Raw genomic sequence first — 19,979 nt, forward strand, 5'->3', positions numbered from 1 at the left:
CCTGTCCCTATAAATGTAGCTCTCCCCTCCTCAAGTCTCAGTCTTGTTTGCTTTAATAAAGAAGTGTTACTAGAGAACTGTCTCCAGCATATTATGTCAAGAGAGCTGAAATCACAAACCCCACGTCACAACAGGTGATACTGGACATTTTATTTTTATTTTTTATATATGTTTTGACTGTGTCAGACCAACACGGCTACCTACCTGAATCTTGCAGCTAGCAGAGAGCCATCAAGGGACTAGGCTGGCATGTGAGGCTGCCCTCACTGTCTTGTGCAAATGTATTGGATACCCACCCATCCTGAGATTGCAGAGGAACCAAAAAAGGACGAGAGGAGGTAGTAGAATCATAGAGTTGGAAGGGACACCAAGGGTTCTCTAGTCCAACCCCTTGCAATGCAGGAATCTCAACTAAGGCATCCGTGACAGATGGCGGCCATCCAATCTCTGCTCAAAAACCTACACTTGTGGGAGACCCTTCCATTGCCAAACAGCCCTTACCTTCAGAAAATTCTTCCTAATGTTTAGTCGAAATCTCCTTTCTTGACACTTGAAGCCATGGGTTCGAATCTTACCCTCCGGAGCAGGAGAAAGCAAGCTTGCTCCATCTTCCATGTGACAGCACTTCAGATATGTGAAGATGACTATCCCATCTCCTCTCAAGATCCTCTTTACCTACAGTGGACGCTCGGGTTGTGAACATGATCGGTGCGGGAGGCACATTCGCAACCCGCAGCATTCGCAACCCACAGCACCGCATCTGCCATGCGCAGGTTGCGATTCAGCACTTCTGCACATGCGCAATGCACGGTTTAATGATTTTGCGCATGCGCCAAAACCCAGAAGTAACCCGTTCCGGTACCTCCGGGTTTTGGCGTGTCCGTAACCCAAAAATGCGCAACCTGAAGTGTCTGTAACCCGAGGTCTGTGGACTGTATTTAGTTGCGCTTTCACCTTGCATTTTGTATCCTATGATGAAGGACGGTATAGAAAGCTAATAAGCAAAATTAATAAATGAATAATATTGTAGTAATGGAAACGAGCAGTCACTGGAGATTTGGCAGGGGACGCCTGCTGGGCAGAAAACTTTCTTTTTATTCCAGGCCATCAAGAATTCATCTTTCCACAGGGGCAGATGGACTTCGGATTTCAACCTGTTTGGTAGGGATTTTACTGCAAGGCTTTATTGCTACAGGAAGAAATAATGTGCATTTTTATGACACAGAGGCATAAAAGATAACAACAACAACAACAACAATACAGGTAATAATAAAAACACAGAAAGAGAGACAGATATAATTATGAATATACTTCCTGTAGCAATAAAGCCTTGCAGTAAAATCCCTACCATATATGCCACACAAAAGCAATTAAATTCACATGTAAACGTCAGCAGACTACTATATATATTTTAGTTTATATATATAAATGATTGGGGCGGGGTACACGTTTGCGCATGCGCGGGACGTCAGCCTTCCAAGGCCGAGCGGGATTCCGGAACCCTGGCGCCGCTCTGCCCGCGCTCCCTCGATGGTGGCGCCCTCCTTCCGGGCCGCGGAGCATTGTGGGGCGGCAAGATGGCGGCGCTGAGCGGTGTCCGGGTGAGTGAAGGGGAGCGGGCGGGCGGGGCGGGGGCAGCCCCGCGGGGAGGGCCCCTTTGGCAGGAGGGGCTGAGCCCCCCCGGCCGCCCCTCCTATCAGCCTCAGCCCCCCCGCCCCCCGCAGGCCGAGGGGCCACCCTGTGGGCCCCCCTGGCGGGGCCGCTCGCTGCCTCGGGGGCATTCCCACCCCCCTCTCTCTCCCGACTCCCTGGTGCCAATTAATTGAAACACACAATTAATGGAACAATCAATGTACTTATTATTGTACAAAACTCACATACAGTGGTACCTCGGGTTACAGACGCTTCAGGTTACAGACTCCGCTAACCCAGAAATATTACTTCGGGTTAAGAACTTTGCTTCAGGATGAGAACAGAAATCGTGTGGTGGTGGCAGCAGCAGGAGGCACCATTAGCTAAAGTGGTGCTTCAGGTTAAGAACAGTTTCAGGTTAAGTACGGACCTCCGGAACAGTGGTAGCTTGGGATCCGTTCCGCAGCGCTGTTCGCATCCTGAACACAACGTAAGCCACAACAGCGCGCCTGCGCAGGTCATGTTTTGCCACTTCCACGCATGCACGTGACGTCATTTTGAGCGCATGCGCGAGCAGCGAAACCCGGAAGTAACGCGCTCCATTACTTCGGGGTTGCCACGGAGCACAACTCGAACGCGCTCAACCCGAAGCACATTCAACCCGAGATATGATTGTACTTCACCCAAGGTACCACTGTATACGTACATTAGTCACGGATACGATTCGCGCTATTCTTAAGCAGCATTTGAAAACAGTTTGTTATGGAGTCTAACTAGTTTTGAACAACAACAAAATTCCTTCCAGTAGCACCTTAGAGACCAACTAAGGTAGTTATCAGTATGAGCTTTCGTGTGCATGCGCACTTCTACACATACACAGGTATTCTGCAGATACCTGGAATCATAGAGTTGGAAGAGACCACAAGGGCCATCGAGTCCAACCCCCTGCCAAGCAGGAAACACCATCAGAGCACTCCTGACATATGGTTGTCAAGCCTCTGCTTAAAGACCTCCAAAGAAGGAGACTCCACCACACTCCTTGGCAGCAAATTCCACTGTCAAACAGCTCTTACTGTCAGGAAGCTCTTCCTAATGTTTAGGTGGAATCTTCTTTCTTGTAGTTTGGAACCATTGCTCCGTGTCCGCTTCTCTGGAGCAGCAGAAAACAACCTTTCTCCCTCCTCTATGTGACATCCTTTTATATATTTGAACATGGCTATCATATCACCCCTTAATCTCCTCTTCTCCAGGCTAAACATGCCCAGCTCCCTTAGCCGTTCCTAATAGGGCATCGTTTCCAGGCCTTTGACCATTTTGGTTGCCCTCCTCTGGACACGTTCCAGTTTGTCAGTATCCTTCTTGAACTGTGGTGCCCAGAACTGGACACAGTACTCCAGGTGAGGTCTGACCAGAGCAGAATACCTGTGTATGTGAAGAAGTGTGCATGCACAAGAAAGCTCATACCGATAACAAACTTAATTGGTCTCTGAGGTGCTACTGGAAGGAATTCCCGCTCCCCCCCCCCCAACTATGGCAGACCAACACGGCTACCTACCTGTAACTAGTTTCAAATGGCCCCTGTTCGTTTTCGGACCCCTGTGCCACACTCGAGTAAGCACCTGAATGAGCTTCTCCATAGTTGTACCGTCTGCAGCACGGAGGCGACTTTTGCATATAGCCCACAAATTCTCTTTTTTTAAAATTTATTTTTATTTTATTTACAACATAAATCCATCACAACTCAACTAGCCCCGGATTGACGTCCGGGGAATTCCCTGGCCAATCAAGTACCTGTATTTGCTGCTCTGTCCTGAATTTCTTCCCCACTTTCGATGTTTGATGGGGGGGGGGGGGCTAGGTCCTGCTGCAATATCCCAGTACCGTCAAGATATCTCTTTTCCAGCTCTGGAATAACTCTCTTTCGTAGAACCTCAATATATTGTGGGGAGCGCATCATTCCTCCTATTGGCTGCAGGTTTCCGACACCATAATGGTCACCTGACTTTTCGTGTTTGTTTTGAGTACAGGATTACGAGTAAGATAGAAAACATGCTTTGTTTCAGTTAATTTGCACAAGGGTGTACAATGCCCACCACAACAGCCCTGCCAGATAGGGTCAGGCTGAGAGGTGGCGATGGGCCCCCAAGGTCACCCCTTGGCTTAAAACGTACAAGAAGTTAAAATACTGAGAGGGGTTTAAATTCACATCCACTTTCTAAGCATCTGAGTAGGCTTGTCTAAACCAGAATGTTTTTAGCAGTGACACTGCCTGCTTGATGTCAACAGGCAGGGAGTTCCAAAGTGCAGGTCCTGCCACACTAGATGAATAAGTTCTTGCAAGTGCAGAACGGGTATTATGTGACTCTTGCAGTAGTGCCAATTCCACCGACTGAAGCAGTTGCGGTAAGGTGATCTTCTAGGTCAGCTAGTTCCCAGTTAAGAGCTTTAAATACTAACAATAACACCTTGAACTTGGCCCAGTTTCAAATCTGCAATCAGTGCAAATCTAAAATAAGGCTTCCTGCCAGGAACTGAAAGATAGTTAACATAATGACGGGGGCTGGTAGGAATTGGTGGGTCCAGCAACATCTGAAGGGCCAAAGGTTCCCCGTTCTGACCTGCGGAATTCACTGTCACAAGATGATTTTTATTTTTATTAAATTTTCAACAAAAATAAGAAGCAAACAACAACAAACACAACAACAACCACAAACAAAGAAACTTATACACAACAACAATATCAAATCCATAAAAAGGATGCTCTGAATCCCGTGATTCCCCCTTCCTTAAATTCCCTTTTCAACTATATGCCATTTCTACTCCAAATTATTTTTTCTACCTCAGATTTCCTGTATTAATCGTAAAATTACAAGTGTTCTTAAAATCCTGCCAGTGTATTAACCTGTTTACGGTACTTTTGCAAATACGTAATAACCATTTTCCATTCTTTTTTAAATTTCTTGCCATCTTGATTTCTGAGCTTTCCAGTTAGTTTTGTCATTTCAGCATAGTCCACTAACTCACTGTCACAAGATGTGCTGGTGGCCACTGACTTGGATGGTTTCGAATGTGTTAAATCAATGTTATGCATTAACCATGATAAACAGGAGGAACATCACTGCCACTGCGAATGTGCCACTGGTTTGCTGGGGGAAAGAAATTGGGGGTGCTGTTTCCTACAGTGCCCTCTTGTGGGGTTTCTGGTGGGACACTGGGAAACTGGAAAGAAGAAGAGAGATTTCTGCCTTAGTAAAGCCTAACGCTAGAGGTTGAGCCTTGCTTATATGGGGTCAGCTCCTTATATTAGAAGCTAGAGCCTGTTTAAAGCCCTAAACGGCCTTGGCCCAGTATACCTGAAGAAGCATCTCCACCCCCATTGTTCAGCCGAGACACGGAGGTCCTGGTTCAAGGGCCTTCTGGTGGTTCCCTCCCTGCGAAAAGTGAGGTTACAGGGAACCAGGCAGAGGGTCTTCTCGGTGGTAGCGCCCGCCCTGTGAAACGCCCTCCCATCACATGTCAAGGAAAGAAAAAACTACACGACTTTTAGAAGACATCTGAAGGCAGCCCTGTTTAGGGAAGTTTTTAATGACTGGTGTTTTAATGTATTTTTAATCTTTTGTTGAAAGCTGCACAGAGTGGGCAGGGTAGAAGTAAATAGTAACTACTACTACAACAACAACAACAACATTTAATTTATATCCCGCCATCCCCAGCCAAAGCCGGGCTCAGAGCGGCTAACAGCAATAAAAGTAACACAGCATTCTAAAATCAGTATTCTAAAATCAGTTCAAAATCAAATGGCAACCACTGGGCCAGAGTTCTGTGAGGATTACAGAAGGGGGGGGGGGGGTCAGGCTGTGCCTTAGCCAAAGGCCTGGCGGAGCAGCACTGTCTTGCAGGCCCTGCAAAGTCCCTCAGGGCCCTAGTCTCTTGTGACAGAGCGTTCCACCAGATTGGGGCCACAGCCAAAAAAGCCCTGGCTCTGGTTGAGGCCAGCCTAACCTCTCTGTGGCCCGGGAGCTCCAAGATGTTTTTATCTGAAGACTGTAAGGTCCTCCATGGGGCATACCAGGAGAGGCAGTCCTGTATTATTATTATTATTATTATTATTACTACTACTACTACTACTATTCCCTTTTTCTTGCAGAGTCTTTTGCTCTCGCAGAGCTGTGGGGCATGGAGGAGCCTCAGCACCTCAGCTGCAGTTCTGCAGAAGCCAGCCAAGGTAAGGTCCCTCCTCTCTCTTGGGCGCGTGGAGAAGCTCTCCCTTCTTCCAGCTTCAGGCTTTCTCTGTTAACTGATGGTTTTCTATGTCACAATTCTGTGTTGCAACCAGTGTACGAGATGATAAGAGAGCTGTAATTCGTCTGCAAAAGGAGGCTAAAAATATTGTCATACCTTACAGGGTTGTTGTAAGGGCCACCAATGTATGTGTAGTGCTTTTTTTTGTAAAGTTCTTTTTTAAAATTCATGTTATAATGTATACAAAACAGAGAGAACAATTGTAACAAACAGATGAAAATGGAGACATGACATAAAGATTGCAATGAGAGTACTGGAATTAAAAGTTAAGGAAGTCAAGGTGTGGTGGAGGGGAGTGATAGGGTGGGGAGGTGGGAATTCACGAGGCGGGGTTTATACTGTATATGTTTATGTTCAGTGTGTTTTTTCTTTTGTATTTTATGTAGTACGAAAATGTAATTAAAAAAATTTAAAAATGAAAATGAAAAAATGAAAAGCAAAGCTATGAAATAGGCCTGTAGAATGAGTACAGTTGCACATGGGTTAAAATGACAAAAAACAAGTTGAGACTATGTTATCAGATTATCAAGTGTTGGCTGTTGGATGGAGTCCACACGCTTCCCTGGCGCTCTGCTCCCCACTGGACCCCCGGGGATAGCTCTCCGTCAGCTTCCTGTAGCAGAGTTTCCGCAGCGTAGAAACTGTTGCTGTGTGTGTGTGTAATAAATTCAGTCTCACTCAAGCGTTCTTGCTTAGCTCTTACAGTCTTTAATCGTGTAGGAAAACAACTCTTAAATCACCCCGGCGAGAGAGCGCACATCTTGCTGCCTCGCCACAAAAGCGAAAGGAAAAAAGACACAGAGAAAACACTCCCCTCTGTGAACATAGCCACGCCTTGCAGAGGCCACTCACTTGCTTTCAATACCTTGAAGAAGAAGAAGAAGAAAAAGAAGGGACAATTTTCATCCCATTTATTAAGTCCAGGATAAGAACACCCTCCCAGTAGTGGGACATCTTTGAGGTGGGGAGGGTCTGGGGGAGCACCTGCTCTCATTGCACAAGGTCCTAAGTTCGGTCCCTGGTGTTTCCAGTGAGAAGGATCAGGAATCTGAAGATGATGGGAGACCCTCCACTGCCATAAACCCTGGAACTGAGCTTCCAGTCAGGTGATTCTCCTGGGCAGACAGGCTGGCCTGCTGAGGCCGCTTCCTGTATTTGCTTGGAAGTTGCTTACTATCTTTGTTTACGCCCTTCCTAAATGTCTCCCTCATTGGAGGTTTTTAAACAGAGGTTAGATGGCCCCCTCTCAGGGATGCTGTAGTTGTGATTCCTGCGGCAGCTAGACTGGGGACTGGGAGCGGCTGCTGGGACCACATAACACCAGTCCTGAGAGATCTGCATTGGCTCCCAGGACATTTCTGAGCACAGTTCAAAGTGTTGGTGCTGACCTTGAAAGCCCTAAGGTTACAGGGAACCAAACAGAGGGCCTTCTCGGTAGTGGCGTCCCTGTGGAAGGCCCTCCCAGCAGATGTGAAGGAAATAAGCAACTATCCTGTTTTTAAAAGATATCTGAAAGCAGCCCTGTTCAGGGAAGTTTTTAATATTTAATGCTGTATTGTTTTTAATACTCAATTGGGAGCCGCCCAGAGTGGCTGGGGAAACTCAGCCGGATGGGCGGGGCATACATACATACATACATACATACATACATACATTGTGGGGGGCTGGACCAGATGACCCTTGGTGTCATCTGTTCAGCACCTGCCAGGGTGCTCATTTAGCTGTATATCTGATTTGCATAATTCCCCCCAGCTTAGACGGTTGGGTTTTTTTAACCCCTTCTAGAGGATGGGAAGTAAAAACCAGATCTGCTCTCCTTGCTGTGAGGAACAGGATGGGTGTGACTCTGTGCTCTCTTCTAGGCGGAGAGCTTCACCTCGGAGGGGGTGTTCCCTGTCACCATGATCCCAGGGGATGGGGTTGGCCCCGAGCTCATGCACTCCGTCAAGGAAGTCTTCAAGGTAAGAGCACTTGCTTCGCTTGGCGATTTCTCAAGAGCTTGGCTTTGGGGATATCCCGTGTGGGCTGGGAGGAGGCAAAGGGCTGGCTGGCTGAGACACTCCAGTCTCTTGTGCTGCATGGAGCCTGTGCTGTCAAGCCCCAAGGTCTGGTCCTCAGGTCAAGACAGTGGGGCTCAGATCAGAATCCCAAGCCCAGCTGCATCCCAGGGTTGCTGGGGAAAATCTCTCCTGGCCTGGCTCATCCTTGGGGGTGCCTGCGACAGCCAGTATGGGTGTTGCGCAGTGCCCGCGCACCTCGACAGGATTCCCTTTCCGCATGTGACATTCCTTGCAAGAGGCGGAGAGGGATGCCCCTGCACTACTTTCTTCTGCATGTGGAAGTCAGAGATCTCCAGGGGCAGAAGGGGCCTACCCTGGCCATGTGACCCAGCAGGAGGACACCCCACCTTCTCCTCTCCTGTGTGTTTCTGCAGGCGGCTGGTGTTCCTGTGCAGTTTGATGAGCACCACCTGAGTGAGGTGCAGAACATGGCTTCAGAGGAGATCCTGGATCAAGTCCTTGGCTCCATGGACAAGAGCAAAGTGGCCCTCATTGGTACGGCGTGAGGGGAAGTCGGTGGGCAAGGGCTTCCTTCATACGCCTTAGAGGCCCATGGCGTGCATCTGGGCCACGCATAGGCAAACTCAGCCTTCCAGATGTTTGGGACTACAATTCCCATCATCCCAGACCACTGGTCCTGTTAGCTAGGGATGATGGGAATTGTAGTCCCAAACATCTGGAGGGCCGGAGTTTGCCTCTGCCTGGTCTGGGCCATGGGGAAGTGGCTTACGTCTTGCAAGGAGACAGTTTTCTCTGGGCTGCCCCTAGCAAGGTTTCAGAGACTGCCAGTTCGCACCTTCACCTTATTACCCCTTATTACCCTGTGGCTTTCCTCTGCAGAGGGCTGGGGTCTTTTCTCACTGTCTCTTGCCTTTGCAGGAAAGATCCACACCCCCATGGAATACAAAGGGGAACTGGCCTCCTACGACATGAGGCTCAGGTATGTTTCGGCAGCCTAGTTCGGTAGACTAGATAAACTTCAAATGCCGCCACCGTCCAGCTAAAGGCATCCAATTTGCTGTTGTCTGAAAGGATGTAAAGGTTGTGTTTCCCTATATGATGCTTTTCCCAAAATGAGCTTTGCCCAAAGCAGCAAACATCCAAAATATCAAAATGAGGAGCATGTCGGTAAATAAAAAAAATGACAAAAATCAACAATTTAGCAAACAAAATAATATTACAAATTGCAAAAAAAAAAACCCACCAAACAGTCTAGCCTTAAATACAAAGCAAAATTATCAATGAAGTTTCTGGTACCAATCTTGCTACACTCCAAGGAGTCTGGCTTAAATGCATTTCAGAGGAGAGAGATAGATCGCGAGCAGGGGGCATGCAGGCGAGGTGAAAGCCTCGGCTCAGGTGCCTTGGCCTTATTCAAGGTAGCCCTGGATAGGGAAGTTTTTAATGTGTGATGGTTTTAGATTTTGTTGGAAGTTGTCCAGAGTGGCTGGGGAAACCCGGTCAGATGAGCGGCATATAATAAACTTTTTATTTTTTATTATTATTTATTATTGCTGAGCCAGCCCATCATGGTGTCTGAACAGACAGAGAATTGAATGAGCAGCCATGGGGGCAGATTGAGTTGGAGGATGTGGGGCCGACTGGTGTTGAGACAGCACTTTAAAATGGTGGTGGTTGTCTCTGTAACTGGCTTCCCTCTTCCAGGCGCAAGCTGGACCTCTTTGCCAACGTGGTCCGTGTGAACAGCCTGCCCGGCTACAAAACAAGGCACAACAACCTGGACCTGGTGATCATCCGTGAGCAGACGGAGGGCGAGTACAGCTCCCTGGAGCACGAGGTGAGTGCCGCCAATACAGTAATGAAAATAAATATATAATTTACATGCCACCTATCTTGCTGGGTGACCCCAGCCACTCTGGGCAGCTCCTGACAAAAGAGAGTCAAAACACTATACAACATCACTTCCCTGAACAGGGCTGCCTTCAGGTGTCTTTTGAAAAGCACATAGCTCTTGAAAGGTCTACATTGGCTCCCAGAATATTTTCAAACACAATTCAAAGTGTTGGTGCTGACCTTGAAAGCCCTAAACGGCCTCGGTCCAGTAGACCTGAAGGAGCGTCTCCACCCCCATCATTCTGCCCGGACACTGAGGTCCAGCGCCGAGGGCCTTCTTGCGGTTCCCTCCCTGCAAGAAGCCAAGTTACAGGGAACCAGGCAGAGGACCTTCTCGGTGGTGGCACCCGCCCTGTGGAACACCCTTCCCTCAGATGTCAAGAAAATGAACAACTACCAGGCTTTTAGAAGACATCTGAAGGCAGCCCTGTTTAGGGAAGCTTTTAATCTTTAACAGACCACTGTATTTCAATACTTTGTTGTAAGCCACCCAGGGTGGCTGGGTCTAAATAATAAATTATTATTATAAATTATTATACCTGTTTGGCATCTGCTGGAAGGGCTTCTGTTCCTGGCTGTGCTGGTCCTGCAGTTTGCCTAATGTTACGCAATTGAGCAAGATGCAGGGAGTGCGAGAGCCACTGTGTGAATGGGAAGGACGTTTCTAATGTAACGTTTGGTGATGGGGTTGGGGGTGAAAGGCTGTGTACACTGACAAGCCCCCACAGTAAAATGGGGAGTGGGGAGGAGACAAAGCTTGTGTGAACCTTTGGGGTGGGGGTCGGAAGGGGAACAGGCAAAGTAGTTTTCTAGCGGGTTAGGAGCCAGTCTGCTTAACTGTACACCCCCCTGGTGTGGGGCTTCTCCCCTTGGCTCTGGAGAAGGCAGGCTCTGCTTGCTTCAAATTCATTCATTCTAAGCAGGTTCATTTAGCTCTAAGGGCAACTTGCCCAAGAACGCTGATGTACAAGACAACCCCTGTTTGCAGGCTTACATTCCAAAAGACGCAGCACAAAAGGAAATGGGTTGGGATGGGATGAGGAAAACAAGCAAACTCAGGCACCAGTTCTTAAAGTTATAAAATTTGAAAGGAAACAGTTCTCGGGCCGGAGGTGGTGGATGAGGAGGAAGAGCCAGGTGGAGGCAGTCTCTGAGCAGAGCCCAGGAGGCCTGATGCTTGAAAGGGGCGGGGCCCTTGGTGGGGGCAAAGCCTTCCTTCATGTGGTTTGTGCTGCTTGTGCTCAGAGTGCCAAGGGTGTCATCGAGTGCATGAAGATCATCACTCGGGCCAAGTCGCAGCGCATTGCCAAGTTTGCCTTTGACTTTGCCACCAAGAAAGGGCGTTCCAAGGTCACGGCCGTCCACAAAGCCAACATCATGTGAGTGGGGACCAGCGGGAGGGCGGGGGCCGGCTGGCTGGCTGGGGGCTCCTTTTCCTGTTGCTGACCCCCAGTCCCCATCTCAACACCCAGGGGGTTCCCAAGTGTTTGTGCTGCCACACTAAGGGGTCAAGTTCTTACAGATGCTGAAAGGCTGTTCTGTGGCCCTTAGTGACAGAGTCAGTTCCATGGAACGAAGTGGCCGACCTGTTGAGATGAATGGCCCAACTTGGGCATACTCCTTACTTTCATCATCATCATCATTTTTAATTTGTATATCGCCTTTCTATCTTACAATACTCAAGGCGGTTTACAAGTTGAAGAAACAAAAAATGTACATCTTATAACAATCTAACGCAATACAAAAATGTGATAATAAAACATAACTTTAAAATAGGCAGCCTACATCAAAAAAGTAACATTCCACAATCAATTAGAATAGTATAAAATAATAATATCAACATATAAAAGTTAAACAGAAATCCACCCAACAGTTACAATAATATCTAAACTATAATCAATAAAACAACGGCACATAAAACAATACAATACAAATTAAGAAGAAGAAGAGTTTGGATTTGATATCCCGCCTTTCACTCCCTTTAAGGAGTCTCAAAGCGGCTCACATTCTCCTTTCCCTTCCTCTGTGAGGTGAGCGAGGCTGAGAGACTTCAGAGAAGTGTGACTGGCCCAAGGTCACCCAGCAGCTGCAGGTGGAGGAGCAGGGAAGTGAACCCGGTTCACCAGATTACGAGTCCACTGCTCTTAACCACTACACCACACTGGGGCAAGGCAGGTGGAAGGAGGCCTTGCCTGGTGGAGTCTCTCCCCTCACAGTTCTTCCTCCAGGAACAGCTCCCTTATGTGGACTCCTAGGGCCGGAGGGTGGGGCAAGGCAGTGGGTCAGCCTTAGTTGAATACTGCCCCAAGTCTGTCTCCTGTTTCCACCTTACCCACTTACCTTGGGACAGCGTCCAGAATTTCAGACTGCCTTCTCTCTCTCTCTCAGGAAACTGGGCGATGGGCTTTTCCTGCGCTGCTGTAAAGAGGTGTCCGAGTTGTATCCCAAGATTAAATTTGACACCATGATCATAGACAACTGCTGCATGCAGGTAGGCCAGGCCCCTCGGCCCCTCCCTCCCCGCTGCCTCCTTCAGCAGATATGTTCCCTTGGGGACCCTTGCCCCTCTGCCCAGGCCAGTGGGTTGCCAGAGGAGTCCCCCAGCGCTGGCGGTGTGCCCCTGCAAGTCTCAGTTGCTGGGCGGCCTCACCCCCTCCTGGCTTGTGGCCTGCAGAGGAGCTTGGGCACAAAAGCGTGAGCTGCCCATGAGACTGGCATGACGGGAGGGTGCTTCCTGCCCCGATTCCACGTGCGATGGTGTGCCGTGTCTTCCTTCCAGCTGGTGCAAAACCCTTACCAGTTCGACGTCTTGGTCATGCCCAACTTGTACGGCAACATCATCGACAACCTGGCGGCCGGCCTGGTGGGTGGGGCCGGCGTGGTTCCTGGAGAGAGCTACAGTGCTGAATACGCCGTCTTTGAGATGGTGAGGAACTGATCGGGGCCGGGTTCGCCCTCCCTCCGTCCCAGGGGCTTCAGGGGAAGCTGGGCGGCACAACGTGTCTGAGAGCATTTCCCCCTTTCTCTCCTTCCTTCCAGGGCGCCCGTCACCCCTTTGCTCAGGCTGTGGGGAGAAACATCGCCAACCCCACAGCCATGCTGCTCTCCTCGGCCAACATGTTGAGGCATCTCAAGTGAGTTCCCTGGGCAGAGTGGCAAGAGGGCGGGGAGCCTTCCAGCAGAATAATAATACCACCTTCATTGTCATTGTACAACCTGTGAACAATGAAATTAAATGAGCCTCCCTTCTCCCCAACACTCAGTCTCATTGGACTCTATGTGCTTATCGAACAACACACCACCTCGCAAATCAATTTCACTGTGTTATTTTCCGTTCAACAGCCTAACAGGCCCCAGACAAAAGCTATTTTTTAGCCTGTTGGTACGGCTGATCATACTTCTATATCTCCTGCCCAAGGGTAGAAGATTAAAGAGGTGAATAGCTGTCAACATTTCCCTTTTTTAAAGGGAAATTCCCTTATTCTGAGTAGGATTCCCTGCAAGAAAAGGGAAAGGTTGATAGCTATGAAGAGGTGATGGCCGGGGTGGCCTACCTCGCAGGGTTATTACTCCTCGTGACAGCCTCCTCTTTCCTCCTCCCCTGTCTAGCTTGGAATACCACTCCACCATGATCTCGGACGCTGTGAGGAAGGTGATCAAAGTTGGCAAAGTGAGTATTGAGTATTGTCTGATTTCTGTCCTTTCCTTTCTGCTGTGTGCTGAACCTGTCTCTGCTTCTCTTCCCTCCGTGTTGTGCCCAGTTCTGGCTGGCAGGTTCTGTTGGGGCAGTTCGGGGGGAGTTCAGGCCAAGGAGAGAAGGGGGGGCAGAATTTGCCGGGGCAGCTGACTCACTCCCCCAGGAGGAGGAGGCTATTGGGGCTTGTTTGTACTTAGAGCTCACCCTTCATCAAATGGTGACCGGGTGGATTACAAAAATATCCTACTTAAATTTATTTTCAAATTATTATTATTATATTTATTTATACCCCTCCTTTTCCTCAGCGCAGGACTTAAGGCAGCTTACACAAATTAAAGCAGCACAAATAAAATACAAAAAGCAAAAAACATATACAGTGGTACCTCGGGGTACAAACGCTTCAGGTTACAGACTCCGCTAACCCAGAAATAGTACCTCGAGTTAAGAACTTTGCTTGAGGATGAGAACAGAAATCGTGCTCCGGCGGTGCAGCGGCAGCCGGAGGCCCCATTAGCTAAAGTGGTGCTTCAGGTTAAGAACAGTTTCAGGTTAAGAATGGACCTCTGGAACGAATTAAGTACTTAACCCGAGGTACCACTGTAAAGGTTAAAAAGTGATCAAACTATAATAGAATTAAAACAGCGTAAAATTAAATCCTTTAAAATACAGATAGCAAAAACAGCACAGCACAATTAAAAGCCCTTGCTTAAAAAACAGTTCCCAAAGGCCTGTTGGAACAAAACAGGCTTCATCTGCCCGCAGAAGGACAGCAAGGAGGGAGGCAGCCCAGCTCCCCAGAAGGCCCTCTCCTGTGTCCCCACCAAAAACTCCTGAAATAAAACCCCAAAATGAGCAAAGTAACAAAACAGCCTCACAGAGCGGCAGCAGGAGGGAAGTCTCCTGCTCAGCCAAAGGCCTCCTGGGGGAATTGGCCAGTGGTGGCCAGGCATAGATCCCTCCGAGCTGAGGTCAGTCCCCCCCCCCGGGAGCCACACCAGCCAGGCCTCCCCCGCTGAGCTCAACACCTGGGCACCCAAGTCGCTCTCCCCCCCCACTCCTCATTTACCAGCACAACTGCAGCTCAGTGGACGCAGCTCTCAGAGAGACACCAGTTTCTCCGTCTGGAACTGGGCATAGAGATCAGATTCCCTTGGCAGGGGATGGACTATTGAGTACAGTGCCTGCCCCCAACCCATCTCAGACTTCTCCCACGCTGGGGCCTGGCCACAAACAGGGCCGCCTCTCTCTCACGCAGAACCTGATTGGGAATCTTGTGTGTGTGGTTGTTCCACCCTTTTGGGGTGACCTCGCCGCTTGTGGCACGGCTGGTTCTTGATGCCCATTCGCAGGACGAGACTCTTCCCAGCACAGCCTCTCTCCTCTTCACAACTGCAAACAGCCAGCCATGTGTCCTTGCTAGCATCCAGCGGGAAACGGGGCTGGGGTCCTGCGTCTTCTGCCCCCTTCTCCCAGCTGTTCCCCTTGTCCTGTCGTCTCCCCTCTTCAGAGCCTTCTGTGGACCGTCTTGTGGTCTGTGGCCTTGGTGGGGTGAGAGTGTCTCTGTGTCTCCCTTTGCCTCTCACTTTCTCTGGGTGCAGCTTGGGACTGTCCCCTTCCCTGTTTTTTTTGGGGGGGGGTTCGTGTTTCCCCCCTCCCACATCTCACAGCCACATGTCTGTCTCCCTCTCCCCTCCTTCCCTGTGTTGGATTGTAGGTGCGGACGCAGGACATGGGCGGTTACTCGACCACCTCTGACTTCGTCAAGTCTGTGATTGACCACTTGCACCCCCACTACGGGTTCTAGGGCTGGCCTGGCCCTCGGCTGCTCACCACCCGGCCCCCCCCCCCAGCACATGGGCACCACAGACACCGCCTCCCTCGGGGCTGCCTGTCTCAGAAGAGATCTGGGCGTGTTCTCCCTTGCGTCTCAGATCTGAAGCTGGCCAGTCCCTACTGGGGAGGGAATGTTTTCTTGCCCCCCCAAAAAATCTCTTAACCCTGGGTATGGGTCCCATAGATGAATTGAGGACACTCCTTGGTGCTGTGAGCCTTTGGGAACTGCTCCGGGCCTGGGGTCCCCAGGCAGGCCTCCCCCTGGAGCCCCCCACAAAGACTTGCCCATAGTTTTGAAAGCAGGCACTCTTTGAGAGGCTGGGGTCCTTCAGGCTGCTCTGCCCCCTCCCATTCCCCCTCTTTTTCTGGGTGGAAATACCCCCCCCCTTCCCACTGAAGCCCAGGCTGGAACTGGCCTTGGTCCCCCTTTCAAGGGAAAGAGGTTTTTCCTGCCCACAGTCCCTTTTCAGCAAAGCTGAGCTCTGCAGGCGATGCCGTGACCTTTGTGGGGAAGGGTCCCAGTCCCCCCCACCCTGCTGAGGAGGGTACCTTTTGTGGCTAGACCCTTGGTTCCTGCAGTTCTGACACGGGAGGAGGAGTGCTCTGTGTGTGAGAGAGTGGGGTGGGGAGGGTAAAAAGGAGATTTTGTTACAGCTGTGGTCCCTTGCAGAATTATGACAGCCTGGCACCAGTCTCTGCAAATGGACCTTTAGGCCCACGGAAATCCAGGCCATAGGGATTTGTGGGAATCTGCCTGTGGTGCATGTGTCAGGTGGTGGTTTGACCCCCATGGGGGTTGTCTCATTTTGAGGCCAGCTGGCTGTGTTGGTGTGAATGTGTGGGCAGAGAATCCCACGTGTGCTCAGCTGTCATCATACTCCATATTAATTGTGAATAAAACCGTTGCGGAGTTTCTGCACCAAGTGGCCCTGCTCCCTCCTTGGGGCTGTGTGTGTCTGATTCCTGGAAACATCTCTGCTGTGGACCCCAGAGGGAGAGCACTGAGCTTCTGGACTCCAGACCAGGCCCCTGGAGAAGTTCCAGCCGTGGGGAACCTCTGCGTGGTTAAGCGTTTGCCCAGCCCCAACTGGTCCGGCAGCCCTGAAGTGGGCAGGAGCCTCCCTCCCTCCCTGCTCTTGGCCCCCAACGGAGCCCCACGGATGCTCCCCTCTCCCTTTCTGGCTCAAGTGTTTGTTCCATGTGAAACAACAGACGTCCTCTTCCCACCCTACTAGAGCTTCCTCTCCCTGCCTCCATATTCATTTGCGCACTGTCCGTCCTGCGCCTTCAGCATCATTGCATGACCATACATACCATGGATAGCAAAGCAGTAAGCACAAAAATAGAAAGTGATCACCACGCTTACCATCAGCAATTCATCCAGGCAGTTTAGATTTTCCCACAAGTTAGAACTAGACACGTGAGAGGTTCAGAAAAGAAAAAGCCATGGTGGGGGTGCCTGGCAGGCCTTCCTGGAGAGGGCATTTCAGTGGCAAAAGAGGGGGGGCACCTTCTGTGAAAAGTCTCCCCCTCTGCAATGAGGCAGGTGCTGGCAGCGCTATCACTTAAGCTCCACGGATTTTGCTGGCTGGCTGGCCGGCCTGCTTGTAGGGATGTCTGTTCATTTAGCCTCTTCCCTGATGGGCCAATTGAACTTCTAAGGTGTGCTTTGTGAAGCGCCGTAGGATTTATGGAAGGTGACATAGAAATATTTTTAAATAAATGGGGATTCAGGAAACTCAGTATGTCAGCTTAACCCCCTCTGTTCCTGACAAATGCTGGAAGGTGCTGCTGAAGTTGCCCTTCTGAGCGCCTCAGTGAGCAGGAGAGGCAGCCGGGCTTCTACAAGGATTGGGAAGAAGATGCAGCAGACCAGGATTTCCTAGCAGCATTTACCCAGCAGCTGGCCCAAAGCTCCTGAGCCAACAGCTGCTTAAGGAACAGGAAGCGCTGAGGGGTGAATGGAGAGAAGCAAAAAGTAGGGTGTCCAAAGGATGGTGCAGGGCCTGGTCTGGAGTCAGAGGTCAGGTGGCCAGGCTTGCGAGCGAAACTCATGGGAAACAGGAGGTAGCTCTGAAGAGCTCCAAAGGGCTCTCTCCCAGGCAGGCAAGAGGCCACAAAATGATAAATAAGTACAGTGGTACTTTGGATCTCAAAATTAATCCATTCCATAAGTCCGTTCCAAAACCAAGGCACGCTTTCCCATAGAAAGTAACGGGAAATTGATTAATCCATTCCAGACTTTTAAAAACAACCCCTAAAACAGCAATTTAACATGAATTTTACTATCTAACGAGACCACTGATCCCTAAAATGAAAGCAACAATGTACTGCAGTCACACAATCAATTAGTAGCTGAACTGGGATCCACACAGTCACAAAAACAAAACAAAAATGCCACACACAAAAATGCAAACTAAATAGCAAAAACAGACCCCAGCGTAACACTCAAAACGGAGCATGTTCAGCTTCCGAAAAAAGTTCGCAAACAGGAACACATATTTCCAGGTTCACAGTGTTTGGGTTCCAAGTTGTTTGAGTCCCAAGGCGTTTGAGAACCAAGGAACCCCTGTACAGTATGAACAATTTGCTGAAAGTAAGTATATTTGCTGTGCCCGGGGTGGGTGGCAAAGGTCCTCCCTTCACGTCTGTGCTTACGGGGTCTGAGCTGGTGGGGAAGGGGTTGTAGATAGCAGGTGGGAAATGTTGGCTCCCTGTGTGGCAGCAGTGAGAAAGGCAAAAGGAGTTGTGGGGTGGCAAAGGACCTTTGCGGTCTCTTGGCAGGATCCCTGACATGATGGCTGTCAGCCCCTATTGCAACGCCTCCAGCGAAGGACAGCCCAACGCCCCCCCCCCCCAAGGAAGAGGGTCTCACTCTGATGCAGCTCCTGTCTCTTAGGAAGCTGTTTGTCCTCCTGTCTTTCAGCCAAGATCTTCTGCTTTGTCCTTCCCAGCCAGTGCTTCTCTGCAGCGACAACAAAGGGCTCTGCTCTGGCTTCTGCAGGACTAGCCCTTCAGATCCTTGCAGATTGTGCTCCTGTCTTGGCTCCTCTCCCAGACCCTGCCTGACCTCAACTTTTTTTTCCTTTTCCAAAAATTTTATGGCTTTTCAACATTCATCACAAAAATAACATAACAAAATACACAACAAAGAAAAAACACACACCACACTACAATAAACTAAACACACAAGAAAGAAAAAAAGATCTCTTCAAATATCCAACTTTCATCACATTGGTGACTGACTTCCTCGAATCCCCTCTAACTGAATTTCATTATATCACCTTTATAACAGTTCTCAAAGGTCATATTTCTAATAATATTAGCTCCTTTCATTTACTAACCTCTTCCCCTTTAATATTCTAATCCTTAATATTTACTACCACGTATCCTTATTCTACCCCTAAGCCTATTTGTTACTTCCAAGGATTTTCTGTTTATCTTATATCCTGCTTGACCTCAACTTAAACTTCCCCTGGTACAACTAACAGTCCTGTGGAAACACAGTGGAACTTTACAATAATTGCAAAAGAAATCCACAGTACCAGGCAGGGCTTTATAGCGCCCGAGGCTTCTACTCTGTTGCCCAACGGTTGAGAGGAAGCCGTTTTTCCCTCGCACAATTGAAGATTCACCTGCACTTGCTGTTTAAGTGGTAGTTGCCAAAGGAACTTCTAGGGATTACCTGATCTCAGACAAACCCGCCACAGAAAAGAAAAATCCTGATTTGGGGGGGGGGGCAAAAATGGAGATTCCAAAGACTGCTCAGAAAGGACAGAAACTCTTTATGACCTCAGGGATTCCTACTTCGTGGTGTCCAAACAACTTTCTCATCATTCACAGCTCTGACCACACATTGGTTAAATACGCTGTCAGGTGAGAACCAAAGGATTATTTCACAGACTTGCTTAAAAAGGGTCCTTGCATGTCTTGCTTCATGGCTTTGTAGGCGGACTAGACTTGCACACAAACACAGATGTAAAACAATGAGGGCCCTTTTGGGCAGCACAGCAACAGCTCCTGCACTTAACAGCATGCTGAGAATAGAGGTAGTTTTTCACATAATGCCAGAAATGTCACCCTATCGAATGGATTACTAGTAAATTAAGGACTGGCCACAAAAATGATTTCCACAAGACTTTGTAATGTCCGCCAACTCCAGACAGCTTTAGAGAAGTCTTCTGAAGTCACTGAAAAAGAACCAGATCTTTGCTAGAGAGTTGGTTGAATAGCAAATTTTGGTAGAAATGGAGAATATGCAAGTTTGTTAGTGCTCTTTACATGTCAAAAGTCACTTTGTTCCTTTAGGAATATAAAACGTGTTATGTGTAACTTGTTTTGCCATTAAATTATGTTTGGTACATTAAAAGTTCAGTTTGTGTTCAAACAATAATTACAGATTTACTGTGCATTTTGAAATGCTTACAGTCTTTGTTACAAGATCGTAAACTGCAATCTGCTGAACTGTAAGGAGCCTCTTTGACCATACCAGTTTATGAGCAGGCAAAAGCAATCAAATGGGAGGACTCAGCCGCATCATAGTTTAAAAAAGAGGACATTACAGTTCAAAACTCTCACTGTTCTAGGTCCCTTTTGCAACA

The 19,979-nt window shown here is 49.0% G+C and overlaps 1 protein-coding gene across 1 annotated transcript; it reads left to right on the top strand.

Annotated features, from left to right (window-relative positions):
• Positions 1-1,032: 1,032 nt before the first annotated feature.
• IDH3B (isocitrate dehydrogenase (NAD(+)) 3 non-catalytic subunit beta) lies at positions 1,033-16,297 on the top strand (the record flags this gene model as incomplete). The annotated part of the gene is made up of 12 exons (XM_083757246.1): positions 1,033-1,161; positions 5,780-5,857; positions 7,797-7,895; positions 8,369-8,489; positions 8,874-8,934; positions 9,660-9,792; positions 11,094-11,227; positions 12,237-12,339; positions 12,628-12,774; positions 12,888-12,982; positions 13,458-13,518; positions 15,260-16,297. The coding sequence occupies 12 exons, from the start codon at positions 1,033-1,035 to the stop codon at positions 15,347-15,349; spliced, it is 1,251 nt and encodes a 416-aa protein (XP_083613372.1). The 3' UTR covers positions 15,350-16,297.
• Between the last annotated feature and the right edge of the window lie 3,682 nt (positions 16,298-19,979).

This window comes from Podarcis gaigeae (genome assembly GCF_964106915.1).
Source record: "Podarcis gaigeae genome assembly, chromosome: 9".
In the NCBI taxonomy this organism is placed as follows: Eukaryota; Metazoa; Chordata; class Lepidosauria; order Squamata; family Lacertidae; genus Podarcis; species Podarcis gaigeae.